The sequence below is a fragment of the Lepisma saccharinum genome, chromosome 2, assembly GCF_977018435.1.
Source record: "Lepisma saccharinum chromosome 2, izLepSacc3.1, whole genome shotgun sequence".
Lineage (NCBI taxonomy): Eukaryota > Metazoa > Arthropoda > Insecta > Zygentoma > Lepismatidae > Lepisma > Lepisma saccharinum.
The window spans coordinates 176,305,631-176,324,371 of record NC_139230.1 but is presented as its reverse complement, the minus strand read 5'-3'; the positions used below and the strand labels follow the sequence as shown (position 1 = coordinate 176,324,371).

The window sequence follows — 18,741 nt, the reverse complement described above, 5'->3', positions numbered from 1 at the left end:
ATTTTGTTATTATACTAGTCCTGATTTGTCTAAACAAGCAGAAAAGTGATGTAAAATAGGAAAAATAAATCGGAACATACACATTACATATTTTGAGGTAATTACATATTTTCCGTTAACATAATTTTTTTCCCATTAAATGCCATATTTGGGCTATCTTTCTGGTTTTTCATTGAGGAAGCAGCTATAATTGTGGGACAAACATTCAAACTTGATTTTTCCAAATACCAAACAACAAAAATAAAAAAAATCTCAAAATGCATTTAATGCTTTACTATGCATCACATTGAGGAGCATGAACTGAAGAAAATAATGTATTGTTACATTAAATGTACATTTTATTTTTTGCCTGACAAACCATTTTGTACATTCAATGTGAATATTCTTCTACATTGTAGAAATGTATTCATTTCTTGCAGTGAAAAATACACTCTGTAAAAAAAAATTAGCATCACTTCATTACTTTTGGTCGTCAGCTTTCGCTCGTGAATTATCAGTTGTTTTATTGATTTAATTCAACTTGTCGATTTGTTCTCCTAACAAATATATAAAACACTATATCTGTACAATATATTTTTATTATTTAAGTCATAGTTACGTACATAATGCACTTTACAGAACTAATAACAAAATTATTGCAAATATAGCTTGTGGAACATTTTCGCACAAAGACAATTTTTACAAGTATAAAGATTAAACAAAGGATTTAAATGCATCATGATATGTCAATTTGTAATGATAGTAAGTAAATACATTGACTAGTACTTAGTGTGGCCACCCCTGGCCTTCCTAAGTGCTTCCAACCTTCGAGGCATGCTATGAATGAGATTTTGACAATATTCGACCTCAATTTCATTCCAAACATGTACAATGGCTGCCACAAGTTCCTCTTTTGACCTGTACGTCTGATTACCAAGTTTTTTGCACATCATAGCCCACAGGTTTTCTATAGGATTCATGTCTGGAGAGTTGGGCGGCCACCAAAGTATTTCAATATTCATATGATGAAACCAGTTATTCACCACCTGAGCACGGTGACAGGTTGCATTATCGTCTTGAAAAATAAAGCAGTCCAAATTCTGTCCAGAAAAATGATATCCTGCAGTTTGCAGAACTTTCCGATTCAGGATTTCCAGATATTGATCAGCCTTAAGGGTCCCTGTGCAAATATGCATCCTGCCAATCCCTTTTGCAGAGAATCATGCCCAAATCATAACACTGCCACAGAACTTTTGAGTTTCTAAAATACAAGATTTTGCAAGTTCTTCTCCCTTCCGCATCCACAGTTATATGAGCTGTCATTCCCCAGCAATTTAAATCGTTTTTCATCAGAAAATATCACATGTTCCCAATCTGTATCATTCCATGCGCCATAACGTGTGACAAACTCACGTCTAGCTTTTGCACGTGCATCAGTTAGTCTGGGTTTTTTACGTGGGACGTGTTTAGAAACACCCTGTTTCTTTAGTCGGGATACTACAGTAGCATGAGTAAGATTAACGTCCACCTCATTTTGAAGTTTATGTGCAATTTGGCGTGAACTCATTCCTCTGTTCTTCAGTGCCATGTCCTTTATCATACGATCCAGTTGAGGTGATGTCTTCTTCTTTCTGCCACACTGACTTCTCAGTGATGATTTTCCATGTTCTTGTTGCTTTTGCAGGCAGCGGCTAACTGTGGATTGATGCATTTGAAGTTGTCGACCAATTTCTCTCTGAGAATGACCATCCATATGCAAAGCAAGAACCATTGCTTGCTTACGTGGTGAAATGTCACACTTTCTGCCCATTTTTTTTTCGAGAAAACATGCTCAAATACACTACACACCACCAGAACACATCACAAATATGATAACGTATACAAACTGTCAATAATGAACATGTAGTTTGCAACATAAAACACGTCACAAGTTGCACTACTAACAATCTTTTTACAGATTCCTGACAATTGATTACAAAGCCTTGCAGAAGTAACTGATTGCAACACCCTCTAGCAGACACTCCAAACACTAAATCAACAAAAGAATAACACTACACTACGCAGTGATACCAGACCAATGCTTCAATCAATTGATTTCAAGTTGTGCAGGAAAGATGCCTCATGTGAAACTCAAAATTGTCAACATCCGTAATAAGAATACAGTGATGCTATTTTTTTTTTACAGAGTGTATCTTGGCACACTGTCATTCACGTTAAAACTTCCGTCGATCATGTTTTGAGTTTATGAATTTTTCAATGTAATTTAGCACATTACAATTTCTTTATTTCAAGTTACCTTTTTATAATGTTATTGAGAAATTTATGTAGCATAGTTACATATTTTTACATATTTCAGTGCATTTCTGTATATTTTTACTTATTTCAGCTATTTTTTCCTACATATTTATGCACATATTTTGCATGTTTTATCTACATAAAAATTGGGTCCTTATTTGGGTTATCTTCATTTCAGGTTCAAGGATGGCGCCAGTTGAGTTGGATGTAGATCAACTTATCAACAAACACAATGTTATGGTGTTCAGCAGAAGTGATTGCCCCTTTTGTGCAAAGGTTAGTCAATACAGTATGACATGTAAGTAGAAGAATGTTGTAGACTTGTGCCCAATATAGGAATGTAAGGTGAAGGTGCACACATATGAAGGCATACAGGGTGATGTGGAGGTAGAGCTCCACATATGGTTGATCTCAGCTATATGGATAATGTGATCTGTATCACACCCGGCCACTGTATGTTTTCTACTGCACAGCGTGTATCTATTAATGATTCATATGTGTTAACTTAATCAGCACTTGAAGTTCAAACAAGATTCCTGGGTGTAAATGTTCCATGTCATCAAACAATCCATGCTCTGTATGCAAGTCAAATCCACACACTGTGGAAGAACTGAAAGGTAACACCCCCCCCCCCCCCCCAAGAAATTATCAACGGGAACTGCAGCTAGTTTCTCTCTCTCTCTAGGTTAATTGTGATGATAATGAATGGTAATTTTGTAATAATATTAAGAACTGCCCCTTCCTCAGGTGGATGTACAAATCTTGAATATGTGGGACAGTGTTGCGAGTTGACCACTCATTCTGATGCTGCTAGAGCTTTACAGCAAAATACCTGTCAGTAATGCAAATAGACTACTGATTAGTCTGTCTCAATCCTGAGCACAGTAAAGGGATTTGCATGTCTTTACAGACCATATCTTGCTCTAATTTTGTAAAGTTTTGCATGTTTCATTGTGTTGCCTTTTCATGTAGTTATTTTTTTCACAATATGTTCCCTGTAATGGCATGTAATTGAAGGACATGCAGTCAGAGATGAGGTTAACAGTTATTCGCAGAGGCTGATTTTCCCATATAGAGCTCTATGCAAAGTATGTTTTCGGCAGGAAGTTTAAAATTTCTCAAGGTTTTAAATAAAAATTTGTATCTCGGTAACTATGAATGCTAGGGTTGCAAATTTTAGCTGGTTTTTTGCAGTATAGTACAGAAAAATCAAGGCTACAAGCCTAAGGTTGAAAAAAAATATTTTATCAAGTAGAATGGGCAAGCTTGGTTCAAGACTGAGCCTGCATATTGCCTAATGTGTATTCCATTCTCTTGGAAAGAATTGCTCACTTGCTGCTTATACTATATGACAAAATAATCTTGAAGCTGTGCTTCTTTTTTGGCAGGAAATTTAAAATTCTGCATGTAAAAAAATTACTTTTTTTAATGAAATTTGAACTTCTTTGGACCACCGATGCAGGCAACGCTAGGACGTAAACGTTCAAAACAGTACTTTCATATTGCCTGATGTTCCATTCTTGTGGCAAGAATTTCTTTGGGTGAAAAGAATTATTATAATATAAAACCCATCATTGTTTTTAGTTGGAAGCATGTATCGATGAACATTATCCAAATCACAGTATGTTCCAAAAGTCAAGAAAACAAATGTAACATACATGTCACATCTTGCTGCTATTGACCTCACCTAAATGTGACACACATCATGTCTCGATGCTTAAGGGTTGAAGAAAAATATTATACAATAAGATGTGTAAATTTTTCCTGGTTTCCTATCTTTGTGAGAAGGGGAGGTAAAAGTATTAGGGCTGAGCCGATATCAATACTCTCACAGATTCCCAGTGATACTGATGCTTGAAAATTGTAATAATTACAAGTTCAAAATATTGATTAATGTTAATGTAATGTTCTACACAAATTATATGCATCTATACCAAGATTCTTACTTCAAAATATTCAAGAACTACATCAGTTAATTGTCCTCTGTGGCCGTGCGGTCTAAGGCTCTGTGCTTTGGACAGAGTGCGGGACAGCATGGGTTTGAGTCTTCCTGGGTTCAGTCTCTGGGTTTTCAGCCTGTGTATAGGACCAGTGACAACCTGTCATCGTGAGAAAATTTGGGAGTTACGAGTATGGTAACCCGGTCTCAGAAATCTCCTATAATGGCTGAGAGTTCGATGTGCTGACCCCACATCACCCCATTACTGGTTGAAGAACTCCACACCTCTAGGTAGGATTGTGGGAGGGAGATTGGCGGTCAGGAGATAGGCCAAGGCCCTTCAAGGTTTATTATTATTATTACATCAGTTAATTAAATTACATGTTATCACAAAATTCAGTGTTTTTACACAATAGTGAAAAATAATTAGAAACTTTTGAATTTGTAGTAATTTTGAGGAAAAATATACAGCGAAAATGTCACGTGACATTTTTGGGAAGACCAAAATGCCAGAAAAGTATGGGCGGGTATCTGTAAATAAATTCCAACCATTACTTTCCAATACTGATACCACTGGTATCGCCTTCGGTATCGGCTCAGTCATGGAAAGAATAGAATGCAAATATCATATTTGTTACTATTTTTTTTCTGGAAACTACTTGTTAAAAAATTATATTTCTGTATGCAGATAAGTGTTGAGTTTAGTGTAATTGGCATGCAAGCATCTTGAATGTGATATTGGGTTGAACTTTTGTATTTCCATGTTGTATGTACTTATAATTATCTCTTATTTTAGGTAAAGGCGTTGTTCTCAGAGCTAGGAGTTGAATACTTTGCATTGGAACTGGACCATGCATGTAAGTAGAATCTTGTATAATCTGTGCCATTATGGGCAAATCACATAATGTTAAATAACAATGTTAACATCTTTATTATTGGGAATTATGCTTGAATTTTTCTATGTAGACATGAAAAATTGCAACTTTTATTAATCCAAATCCTATTGAATTTATACATATTTATAAATGCCCTGAGGTGGGTTTTTCACGATTTAACTTTTATTTTTGTCTATGAAGGAAAAGAATGCTGTGTAAAAAATAAAACAGAATTTTCTGGTTCCACTTACTTTGTTAGTGTCCTTTGTAGAGCAATCTGACAGATGGAAGATTATTGCAAGATATCTTTAAGATTATTAGGTAGATTTGAGTTTGAAATTCTTACACAATTAACAATTTTTCATAGGATTAGAATATGTGCCGTAACATTTGTGGATGTATTTCGAGACTGAGTATGTGAAATGGCAAATGTAAACTACGGACCTCAAATTAAATGTTATAAATACACAGTTTAATTGAATTTCATAAGAATTTTTGAATACATTGGAATCACACAGACCCTTTATATCGTACTATATTTGTATGTTTTTGTGTGTGAGTGTTGAGAGGCGGTAATAAGTAAGGTTGAAATAGAGAAAATATCTGCTTGTATCCTTGAATGTTTGGAAAATTTGCCTTGAAAACCAGGAATTATACTTGATTTTTATCAGGGTAGCCACCCTGATTTTACTTTTATCGAAGAAGTAAAATAAATATAAGTGGAAAATAAAACAGATTTCTCTCAATCTGTTTACTTTGTTAGTGTCTATTGCAGAACAATCTATATGACACTGGTAGATTGTTGCAAGATAAGATCTTGTTTACATCTTTGTTTCCTAATACTTTTTCAGTGTTCATTTTTTCTGGTCAGGTATAGAGATTGTGATATTGTTTCACCTTTCTATCAGACATAAAGTTCTTCACAATTGTCCACATTACCACATCTTCAGAACAATGTATCTGAAAAATATAAATTGTACTTGTAGAGCTTAAAAAATATAAGAAAAAATCAGTTTCAGAAAGTGCAGTGAACTAGATGGGGCTAGTGTGTCAAAGGAGCATGATTTTTACTTCTCCTAGCTATAGAAAACTATAAGCTTTATCAGAAACTCTGTTTATTGGACCCAACTAAAAAAAAAAAATCCACTTTGGCCATATGCTGACTCGACAGCCACCATAGTCAACTTTGTATCTTAACATTATCTAATGCTCCACAGAGACTGTCCTGAAGTAAGGAAAAAGAATCTTCAACTTTGATTGTAGAGAACATTTACCCTATTGTCAACAAATGTATTATACGAGCAAACTTATATTTGAATGAAGCATTGGCCTTAAGCAAAATTTATTTCTAATGGTTTTTCTTCCATCATGGAGACAGACATTTATATTTGTATCATCCACACATTGGCACAGTCAAGACAAACTTGTTATGGAAATGTTCAAAAAAGATCCTGAAATCCCTTCAGTTTATTCCCTTTACTGGCAGATAACCCTTGTAATGGCAAAAATTGTGGCTAATATTCATGCAAGATTGTCTTTCAATAAAGACATGAATTGGAATTTGGTAATATTCTTTGCTGCATGGTATATTATGATGCTTTACTTTGGTTCACTCCAAATGATGCTGGCACATCAAGTTCTAGTTTTATCTTTTTTACCTTTTCAACTTCAACATTTTAACCTTTAACTACCATGTGGTTTTGCATGAATAATCATCTGCTGCTTCCTGAAGGCCAATGTTTATTTGGTTGAAACATTTTTTTTAATATATCACACATCAGAGTATGGTGTGTTTAAATTTCATTTTTGCATATTTGTGATGAAAGTGGTAAAACTGACAATTGTAAAGAATTGTTCACATGTGGTATCACTAGCATTTAATTGTAAATGTGTAATATTTGACTGAATGCAATGTGTAGTAAATTAATATTGTAGAAATCTTTGAAAATTGTAGTATGGAGACAGTGAGATCCAATGCTTTATAACTTTGTTGTGTAGAGTTATTTTTTTCTAAATTGTGCTTTACATTTGTACAGTGTTGTTTACTTAGAAATGTGAAAATTCTTTATTGTATTAATAGCCAATGGTCAGCAGATCAAAGAAGCTCTGATAAAGAAAACTAACCAGAAAACTGTGCCTAACGTATTCATACGTGGACGACATGTAGGTGGCTGTGATGATTGTGTGAATGCACATGAGAAGGGAACTTTGCTACTCTTCATCAGAGGTGAAGCCGTGCCAGAGCCGAAGTATTTGTATGATTTGATTGTGATAGGTGGTGGTTCTGGCGGCATTGCAGCTGCTAAGGTAAGTTCATGTATATTATCAGAGGAAGTATATAGCATAATGCTTGTGTTTTGAGTGCTTTCTCTACCAAGTTAGGCCAGCCGCACACCCAATCCGACATGACGCAATGTGACGAGTCGTTTTTGTTGCAAACAGACTAGGAACATGGGGCTCTTATGGGCAGCTGCACACTGAACGAAACATTTGACTTGAGTCACGTTGTGATGGCTTGCGACAAGAACGAATAAATAGAGAGTAACTAATACTCACTTTTACTGCAAAACTGTTTTTTCATAGTTTTATTATTTTCAGTAGCCACTGCCACCATCCTCTTTGGAACTTGTTGAACTGTTGCTTAGCATTCTTTTATTGTTCTTAGTTCTCTGGCTACTTTTGCACTTTTCCCAAAATTTTTTACCCACAAATCTGTAGAGAATATTATACGTGGAATAATTCTGACAGATAACATTAAATCACACGTGTGTACGCACACAAGTTTGTCAACGTTTGCAGGAAAATATTGTATACAATGTCATTTAAAATTGCTTCTGTGGTATTTTTTTGCTTTCTATTGGTATGTTTTTCATGACTGAGAAAAGCTGCACCATTCTTGTCGTGATCAAGTGTGCAACTCCTGTAACATGGGAGCAAAATCATTGGTATTTTTTGTGCTAGAACCTCAAAAGACTTCTCCACGTTAGAAAGTTGTCATGTGCGGATGATAGCAATGATGAACAGATGCTAGTGATTCCTGCTCACTGCATGTAACATGTATTACCAACAGGTGTAACTACAAATAACATCCACAGGTTTTTTAATGTTTGCAGGGAAACAACATAAACATCTTCATTAAAAATGGCTTCCACAATGTAAAACATTTACTCTCAAGTTTTTCTACCTTCATTTTTATTCTTGCACGTGTATGATAGGTTAGGCATTCAGGTTGGATTTCTTTAGCATTAATAATTTTTTAAAAAATAACATATACAAGTAAAATTACTGCTTCTCATGTTGTTCTCCCTTCTATTGGAGCATTTTGCACTTCCAAGCAAAGAGGCGCCATTGTAGTGGTGGTATTAGGCATGTGTTTCATTCTTGATGGACATAGTAAACTTTGACCTACAACTAAGAGAGCCTTTTCTTGAACCTTAATTGTGCTGTATATTCCATATATTTTTTTTGTTTTTTTCCCATGAAAATGAGGCTGCGCATTATACACTCATAAGTACAGTAGTACTCTTTCTCTTTCCATGTGTACCTAATTTTAGCATTTGAATTGTCTTTCAATGATTCGTTTTCTCAGTTATACGTTTTTTCCCTTCTGTCCTGTAAAATAACATATAATTCAATTTTCACTGTGTAGTAACGATTGACAAATGAAGATCATTGTTTCTTTACTTTGGTAACTTCACAACAGACATCAGGATAACTTCCATGAGTTGCAAGTAGCAAATGCTGCCTGAAAAAATGTAATACAGAGGTTGTTTCCGATCTGTGGTGACTATTTCAAACTGCACCTACCTTAAGAGAAACCATGTTGCCACCATTGAGAGTGCTCTATTAGGTGGCCCTGCATCTTGGCAATTGGCCAACAGTGAAGTTTCCACTGTAGGAGACTGGCACAAAGTGTAGTAATGTCCAGCCTCAACCCCTCTTCCGAATAGGCTTTCTGTAGCCCTTCGATGGTGCCGGGTTTCCTGGGAGACAAGGCTCGTTTCAGTAGGCTGAAGGTGCAAAAGTCCATCTGTGAAGCATCATGTGACTTCACTTGAATGTCTGTGAAAGGAATGGCATGAATTCCAGTTTCTTCTGCCATTTGTTGGAAGAAGAGGTGGGTTGAGCGAGATGTATGACTTGACAACTTGGCTTGATGCATCCACACATGATTCTGGTCCCTCCCGTAGAGATGGGGAATGTAATGGCAATAAACGGGTTTCAGAACGTTAGCCTGATAATAATTGGAATCAACCTTCGTATTTTTGGCAACATGATGGCTGGTCAGCTTGCCATTGTACGAGTATCCAGCCATGATCATGAAACCTTTGCCAAAACTTTCCTTACATTCAGTGAACCATCTTTGAAAGTCCCTTGCACCTGTCTTATCAATAAAAAATTGCAAATGGTTTGTGACAGTCATCAAGATAAACATATCCCTCGTCCAATGTAACAACGAACTTCTACTTTTCAGCTCATATAGCTTTGGACAGTTGGTGCAACGTTCCTGGATGTGTTTTGGCAAGAGCTTATGAATATGCCCCTTGCGTTGCTTTTCCAAACCCAAATTGCAGTGAAGTATGGTGTGCACTGTCTTCAGTGATATTTGTAGCCAGTTTGCGATACTTCTCTGTGTGGCTGGATTCTCCCTGGTGACCAGCACCCTGACATCGTGAATTGTAGGTGGTGTGCAGCTAGTGGCAGGCTGGGGGTTGGCCTGTTTCTGCCCCACAGGAATCATCCCATCCCATGCCTTACATGCCCCTTTCAAAACCTGTGATATGCCATTTTTTGCACTCTCCTTGCACAGTTTTATAAAGGCACTATAACTGTAGTTTACGTTGAAAAATGGTTATGTAACCCTCCCAATATGCAATGATTTTCAGCAATATTCTTCCAGATGTGCAATGACCACACCTGTCATGCACAGTCAATGGTCCAACGTGGCCACATGACTGGCAGCTTCGTTCTCTTCCTGCTTGGTGTGCAACTTCATCACCATAGATCGGAAACAACCTCTGTAAATTTAATAAAATATTTTATTTTGGAAATATCTCTCTCAGTGATTTATCCACACACTTCCACAAACACCAAGTAATTTGGCATTATCAGCCAATTAATTTATTCCATTCTTAAATCATTCAATGTAGTATTATTAAAATGTGCAAACTATTAAAAATAATGTAAATTATAGTTTACTTGTATATCAGATGGATTGCTTATGTTCATGTGATGCAAACTGATCATCATATTTCGATAGAGAGACTTTTCTTGAACCTTAATTGTGCTGTATATTCCATATATATGTTTTGTTTTTTTCCCATCAAAATGAGGCTGCACATTATACACTCATAAGTACAGTGGTACTCTTTCTCTTTGCATGTGTACCTAATTTTAGCATTTGAATTGTCTTTCAATGATTCGTTTTCTCAGTTATACGTTTTTTCCCTTCTGTCCTGTAAAATAACATATAATTCAATTTTCACTGTGTAGTAACGATTGACAAATGAAGATCATTGTTTCTTTACTTTGGTAACTTCACAACAGACATCAGGATAACTTCCATGAGTTGCAAGTAGCAAATGCTGCCTGAAAAAATGTAATACAGAGGTTGTTTCCGATCTGTGGTGACTATTTCAAACTGCACCTACCTTAAGAGAAACCATGTTGCCACCATTGAGAGTGCTCTATTAGGTGGCCCTGCATCTTGGCAATTGGCCAACAGTGAAGTTTCCACTGTAGGAGACTGGCACAAAGTGTAGTAATGTCCAGCCTCAACCCCTCAGCCCATTAATTTATTCCATTCTTAAATCATTCAATGTAGTATTATTAAAATGTGCAAACTATTAAAAATAATGTAAATTATAGTTTACTTGTATATCAGATGGATTGCTTATGTTCATGTGATGCAAACTGATCATCATATTTCGATAGTCTGCCAGTGTAATATGCTTTGAAACTGCATGTTGTCATTGTAGATATGCTTGGCTCCTCATTGCAATCATTGAATACTCTCCAAAGTATTATAAATGTAGTTGTAGCATGTGTTAATGAACTTTCATGTTTGAAGTTCACAAAAGTTTAATTAATTGAAAAGTATTATCTGCAGGGGTAAGTTTTACAGCTTAATGTAGCATTCTTTGTATTTCAGGAATCTGTAAAAGAGAGATACAAGAAGGTGGCACTTTGTGACTTTGTAAAGCCTTCTCCATGTGGAACCTCCTGGGGCCTTGGTGGGACTTGCGTTAATGTGGGGTGCATTCCTAAGAAACTCCTGCACAAGGCTGCACTTCTCGGACAAGATTTGAAAGATGCTAGTCACTACGGGTGGCAGATGCCAGATAAAGGTTTGTTGCATTACATAATCTCTATTTTTGAAGAATTTTTATTGAATGTAAACAAAGCGTGGCAATGCATTTTGTACATTCAGATGTAAAAGCCTGATGAAATACTTGTTTCTCACAACTAATGAATATCTGCATGTGCTTATGTTGTATTGCTGGAGATGCATGGAAGTCATGCTTCATACCCAAATTTCAAAGTGATAGAGGATATGTTCTGACTGGGATTTTCTTCATTTGTGGGAATTAAACATGGATTCTCTGTGAGCTATGAATGTGAAAAGCTAGGTGCACTCAGACTTCATTCTTAACAGCTACAACAAAACATGTGGCAGCATAATGTATGTTCATCATAGTAGATTCAGATTAGTATTTAAAATCTGTAGAGAAACTCGCTTGCATGTGACATTCCAAGGATGTCAGATGCAGTACACAAGGATGTAATATCATACATAAACAATTTTATATTCAAGATCTAACATATTATTGTTGCCAGTGCTATTTTACCCTGTGCAGATAATTTTCAACTGTACTATTTGTCCAATGCCTAAAGTACAGTATGAGAAGTGTGATATAATTGGTTGGGATCCAACAGGGATCCTATATAATCTAACATTTAGTGCTTGTCTTTGACCGATAAGTGTTCTTGGATTCAATTACTTATACAAGTCTAAAATTTTGATCATGAGGGCAATTGGAGATGCACATTAGTGTAGAATTCCAGTTGTCACAAGCAATATGACTAGTATATGTAATCTTTCAGATAATCATATTTGTATTGATATATGAGCTGTTAGGTTTGAGCAATTTGATTTGCTGTTGTGGCTACACAAGGTGTTATCCAAAATCTTTGAGACTAAAGGTACCACCTGGTCAAAAACTCGCCGAAGGCCTATTGGCCACCATCAACTTTCTGCATGTATAGACTGGTCCCAATGATTCTGCGATTTTTAAAATTCATCTTGGAAGTTGTGTTCTGCGAGGGTGTACAGCACTGTCTGCATTTCTGCTTGGATCATCTCTGTTGTCAGTGGCAACCTTTCAAGTAGATCAGTCCAAGGGTCAAGTCAGGTAAATAGAGCAGTAAGGGAAAACAGTCATGTTGTTTTTAGTCTAAATGTCCCTGGTGAACAAAGTGAAGTGTGAGATGGTTCAATGTTAGAGGCACATATTTTTGGTAAATAAAAGCAAAATTTCGGTACAAAAACAGTCAGTTTCGGGTTCAAAAGTGGTAAAGAAAATTAAATTTCTGCATTTCTGTAAATTTCAGATCAAAGCAGTATATGAAATGATATTTTGGTTTTAAATTTGTGAGAATAATCCTAAATTTGATTTAAAAACTGCACTTATTACACAAAATAAACATATCCCTTCTAATAGCACATTTATGTAGTTATCAGAGTATTCAGTTCATTCCTGTATAAAGTGGTCAGTTTTTTTTTCTCAAATATTTACAGCAGAATTAATCAATTTTGCATGAATTGCTTAACACTCAGGATAATTCAAAGTTCAGAAAGTGTAATGTCTGTAAATAAACACTGAATTTAGTGTTTAAGAATCTATTTCGCATAGCAGTTTATTTCACTTATTTTTGTGACAAAACCGGGCAGGAAAATGCACCTCACACCTTTCAGATACATGGAAAATTAACATTTCAATGTGTTATTTCACATTTCGGGTTTTCATCAGAAACTAAATATGCATGGCTCTATGTATTGCCATTTCTTTTGTCACCAAAATTCCAGAATTTATGCATTTGGAATGCACCTGCTTGGAAAACCCCCATCACAAGAGTCTTCCATATGTAAATAGTTCCCATCTTCTGAACTTTAACGTCTGGCAAAACTCAAGTCAGTTTTCATGTTTTACCCATGTAGACCACGAGTTTCTAGAATCTATAGAGATGCAAGTGCAAAACTTGGTGTAACATTCCCTGAACACTGCTGCCATAAATCATAAGTGATACAGCAGCATGCAGATTGCTGTGGCTCCCTTTAATTGCCCCTCACTTTCAATACATTCTCTGGTGTATGTATTGTTTCCACACTGCCACATTTCTCTCTAATGGAGATCCATTAGCCTCACAGTCCAGAGTACATGTCTTGAAAGCATGGGCAATGTAACATCATTCTTGCAATGATTCCAAAACTCTTTGTCAAACTAAATTCATACTTGCAATCACATGACACTTGTGGTTTTTGTAAAATTAAATTTCAGCAAGAGCAAGTCCATGACACCATTGCAACTAACTGCTTTAAAGTGAGCTGCAATTTGGTTGTAGTTATCTCCTCACCACCCAAGTACATCCATCTAAAACAGTGTTGCAAATTTGCCTAATTCACTGATGTGCACCCTGTATAATACTGGCATGTTAAAAATATACAGGCTCAATAAAACTGAAGAACAGTTTTTGGGAGCTCATTCAAAAATGGTGGCTCAAACCGTAACATGTTTCTTACAAAAGTTATTTGAAATTAATAAGGCTGTTGATGATGAGATGCCACTCAACCCACTTCCCATTTAAATTTCCAAGATAGTCCCTGTGCATTATCTTAGGTGGGAACATAAAGTGTTGAAAACACAATACTTTTTTCTTGCTCTGTACATCTTCTAGCATTTACATTGAAAATTAGAGCATATTATGTTTCAACAATATTAGCCTGTTTGTCTCATCCTATATGTGTATACTGTTTCTGGATGACCTTCTGGTCACTGAATATGCCTGTGCTCAAGATTACCACACTGAGTACTGACGGTGGGACAGAAGGGTGGGCCAAACAGTTTTAAGACAGGTGTTGGGCATGCATTTCTTCCCATTTTGGTGGTGGCAAACAGATCACGTTTGCAGACACCCACTGCCAGAGCAATAGAAATATCCCTTGTTTAATTTTATTATACAATAATTATTTGCAAATTGGAACTAATAATAAAGATTATTATGTTATAACTGTTAAAAATTACACTAAGAACACTGTACCTGTGTTGCTTGTTTGAATTGATTTTAACGTATCAATTTCAGAGGCCTTACTGCATTAATTGTCTGAGGTGTGTCGGATGGAAGTTGTACATTCACGAACACTTCTGACTTGTATCTACACTATTGATTCTCAATGGTATTGTTACAACACAGAAGGGCCCATGTATCACAGAAGTTCTTTGAAATAAATAGGTTGAAATCAGTTAAACATTATTTATAGCATAAGAATCAAGGGTTCGTGTCTTTATTTGGAACTGTAATGATGCCTGGCATAAAGTATGGTTTTCTGCTTCATTCATTTTCCAGTTCCTCATGATTGGGGTCAAGTTGTGGAGAAGATCCAGGAATACATAAAGTCTCTTAATTGGGGATATAGATCCATATTGAGGGAAAAGGGAATTGTTTATCATAATTCGTTTGTTGAGTTTGTAGACAATCACACAGTAAAGGTAAGTGCAATTTTTATGCACATTCATATTTTTTCATGTATCTTTTGTTGCCAGGATTAGTTTGGCAGTTATGCCTTTTGCAAAGCAAATGAAGCAGACACAAATTTACTGCATGAGCTAGTTAAATGGTACAATATAATGTAGTTAGAATTGTTTGAATGTTTTAAATTTGTTTCTTCCATAGATTTTATCATTATCTTTGTGTAGATACCAGAACGTTACCATTAACAGTGACTGACATATCTTGTTCTATATTTAGATTTCTTGACTTGTATCGACTTTCTATTGTCACCATAATAAAATGTTTAAAACAATTTCTTCAGAATGATTGCTTCCCATGTACTCAGAAGAATGTATTAGAGCAATGTACAGGGTGGCTCAATAAGTCACTTAACACCCTCAGTACAAGGCCACTGCGGCATGGAATTTGAAATTGGCGATGACCAATCGTTATCTGGCCAAGGGGGAACCACATTGACGCCACCCACATGGTCGGTGGCCATCTTGATGTCCGCCATCTTGAATTCAACTTCAGAATTTTAAATAGGAAGGAGGTCGTGTGACATATCAAAATGGGCTAGAATTTCACGAGAAATGCAATGGTGAAGGTTTTTTCAACGTATCTTTAACCAGTAAAAAGTTATGACTGAATTCTTGTACCAATTTCCTCCTTTTCGAGGTGTTAGAAAAATGCCTTGAAATTTGTTTAGCGCTTCGGTAATGCATCGAGATCAAAGTGACGTCTATGGAGAGACGTTCGCATGCCATTGCACATTATTTTAATCTGATACATCCATGAAGAGCTGTGCATTATGAATGGTTGTCGCGAACAATTTACAGTGTGATGCTTCCATTGAATTAAAAGTCCTCCACAGTGACAAGGCTAATGTTTATGTTCATAAGGAAGTTCATAAACAGAATATTCGATGATTTTTATCTGATAACCCATTTTCGACAGATCAAAGCTGAATGGTTAGTGTTGGTAAGTTAATGGTGTGGCGTGCTGTGTGGAACAAGATCGGTTAGTCAATTTTCCATCAACGGAACCTTAAATGCTTAGGGCTACTTGGATTTGTTAAATAAACAGGTTTTTTCATCCTTGCTTATGGAAGAAGGTACTTTTTACAGAGTTTTTTCAATAGGGAAGAACACCAGAACACTTATGGGAACGTTATGAACCAGTTTTTGTCCAAAGTTAGTTATCAGATAAAAATCATCGAATATTCTGTTTATGAACTTCCTTATGAACATAAACATTAGCCTTGTCACTGTGAAGGACTTTTAATTCAATGGAAGTGTCACACTGTAAATTGTTCGCGACAACCATTCATAATGCACAGCTCTTCATGGATGTATCAGATTAAAATAATGTGCAATGACATGCGAATGTCTCTCCATAGACGTCACTTTGATCTCGATGCATTACCGAAGCGCTAAACAAATTTTAAGGCATTTTTCTAACACCTCGAAAAGGAGGAAATTCGTACAAGAATTCAGTCATAACGTTTTACTGGTTAAAGATACGTTGAAAAAACCTTCACCATTGCATTTCTCGTGAAATTCTAGCCCATTTTGATATGTCGCACGACCCCCTTCCCATTTAAAATTCTGAAGTTAAATTCAAGATGGCGGACATCAAGATGGCCGCCGACCATGTGGGTGGCGTCAATGTGGTTCCCCCTTGGCCAGATAACGATTGGTCATCGCCAATTTCAAATTCCATGCCGCAGTGGCCTTGTACTGACTTATTGAGCCACCCTGTATAATGTGCAGTCAACTGGTCAGTGTTCCATGATTTTTAACCTCTGGTCTCATGATTTTGATGAGTTAGGATTTCTACACAGTTTGTTGTAACATGTTTTTCAATATATATTATTTAATTAACTCTGGCTTTGCTCTATTTCAGCTCACTGACAAAAAAGGCAAAATTGAACACATTACTGCAGATAAATTCATAATTGCTGTTGGTGGTCGTCCACGCTACCTACCAATTCCAGGTATTGAACACTGTATATCGTCTGATGACCTGTTCTCCCTGCCATACTCTCCTCAGAAGACCCTTCTAATTGGTGCCTCATACATAGCACTGGAGTGTGCTGGTTTCCTGCATGGTCTCGGATTTGATTGCACTGTAATGGTGAGTATATACATTTTTGAGAATCTCATCTGCAATCCCCCTATCATGTACTGCCCATTTTAGCCTTAATATTTTTATATATTTTACAATATGTCTTTATAGAGGCTGTACAATTCTACAGCGCTCATAACAATTGTTGCATAATTTGATATTTACAGAATGGAATGTAATATAGGTATTGAATGAAATGGGATATGCCAGGAAGTGAGGCAGAAAGCAAATACCTTTATGCGAAAGCAAAGGTCAAGTGTTTACATGAAACAAGAGGGGTAAATATACTGTAGCACTGTTGCAAAGTAAACAAAAACCTAGGTGCATAATGAGTGCCGGCATTCCCAATGGCCATTGCTAAAGATGTCATTCCTGATCTTCATGAGCACGTGTGCACCTTTCAACTCAACATGGTTGTTCAGTGTATCCTGAGTTGGGATTCGCCAATATGAAATTTAGGCTGATAACGATAAAGTATAGATATAAAATTTACTGATATTGATCCGATATATAAAATTCAAAATGGTCCTTGAAGAACCTGAATGGTTCAGGAACCTCATTAATAAATGTTTGTTTCCAGGTGACTGCAGTGCGAAAGAAGTTGCATATATAGACATTCACTTTTTTAAAAAGTAGGGCATGGAGATTATCCATAAAAATGTTACAAAATGGCAGAATTTTGCACTAAATTATAAGATATTTGTAGATAAATTGATCGGTAAAATAATCCGTAATTTTACCGATATACTGATATGCCTATATTGGCTGATGCCGATAGGAGTACAGATTAATGTCCCATCCCTAATCCTGAGGACTAGGCTCCTATTCATGTAATGTGCCAATTTGAACAAATGTTCCAGTTTCATGCTCAATTTTTTACAAGTGATGAAAAACCAATTTGCACCCTTTTAACACAAAAAAAAATTAATAGATATTCCAGTTAAAATTTCTCTGAAAAAATGAACTTCTGCTGATTGTGCACAATTGACAATAGTTTGAATCAAATTCTCATTTGCAGGAAGGCTAGGATAACACAACCTGGTTACTTTAAAGCTATTGCATTTCTTTTGCACAAGTATGCGAGCTATTAATCTGTGTGGCATTAAATTTTAGAATAAATAGCATCGTTTCATTTAGCGTATATCTCTGTATGCAGCACAAGGTCAATACACTAAGTTTTCACATGACTTAGCATTGTTCTATTCACAACTCGGGTAATGTAAGATGATGGCTCGTCAGTGTGCATTGCTCACCATTTATTCTTGTTTACAAATAATGCGAGAGGTAGAAAACATTTTCAGAGGAGCCGTAAATCACATCAGCAGCTGTTAGTTCTAGATAATAGCTTTGTTAAAAATGATATGTCTATATGTACATGTCAGAAGGAAATATTTATTTGTAAAGTAATTTAACACAAGCTTAACAGAAAATTACTTTTCTGTCTGGAGGGGAGTGGTTACAGCATGGCTATGATGCCAGGGGTCTCTGGTTTGAATCTCAGCCTGGGCATGGGTGTTCTTTCATTTTTTAATTAATACACATCTGGCTGTCTTGTGCTTTGACATTTTTAAACACATAAATACGATATCTCCACAGATAACTATCTACTTCCTTTCACACCCACACAATAAAGTAAATAAGTACTGATTGACACCTACTACAAACTTTCAACTGGAAAATAAGAAGGGGTGGTTTGGCATCATTTTGTCCAAGTATGAGTCGCCAACAGGTTGTACAGTGTGATTACCCTGATCAAGG

General features: G+C 36.1%; 1 protein-coding gene across 2 annotated transcripts in view; it reads left to right on the top strand.

Annotated features, from left to right (window-relative positions):
• Nucleotides 1–18,741, top strand: part of LOC145984201 (thioredoxin reductase 1, cytoplasmic-like) — a 60,609-nt gene that overhangs the window by 25,404 nt on the left and 16,464 nt on the right. For both annotated transcript variants that reach the window (XM_083117728.1, XM_083117727.1), the window contains 6 exons: nucleotides 2,453–2,550; nucleotides 5,010–5,070; nucleotides 7,169–7,395; nucleotides 11,240–11,435; nucleotides 14,713–14,855; nucleotides 16,762–16,992. In XM_083117728.1, the coding sequence (XP_082973854.1) occupies nucleotides 2,461–2,550; nucleotides 5,010–5,070; nucleotides 7,169–7,395; nucleotides 11,240–11,435; nucleotides 14,713–14,855; nucleotides 16,762–16,992 (948 nt within the window). In that variant the 5' untranslated portion in view covers nucleotides 2,453–2,460. The remainder of the gene's footprint in view (nucleotides 1–2,452; nucleotides 2,551–5,009; nucleotides 5,071–7,168; nucleotides 7,396–11,239; nucleotides 11,436–14,712; nucleotides 14,856–16,761; nucleotides 16,993–18,741) is intronic.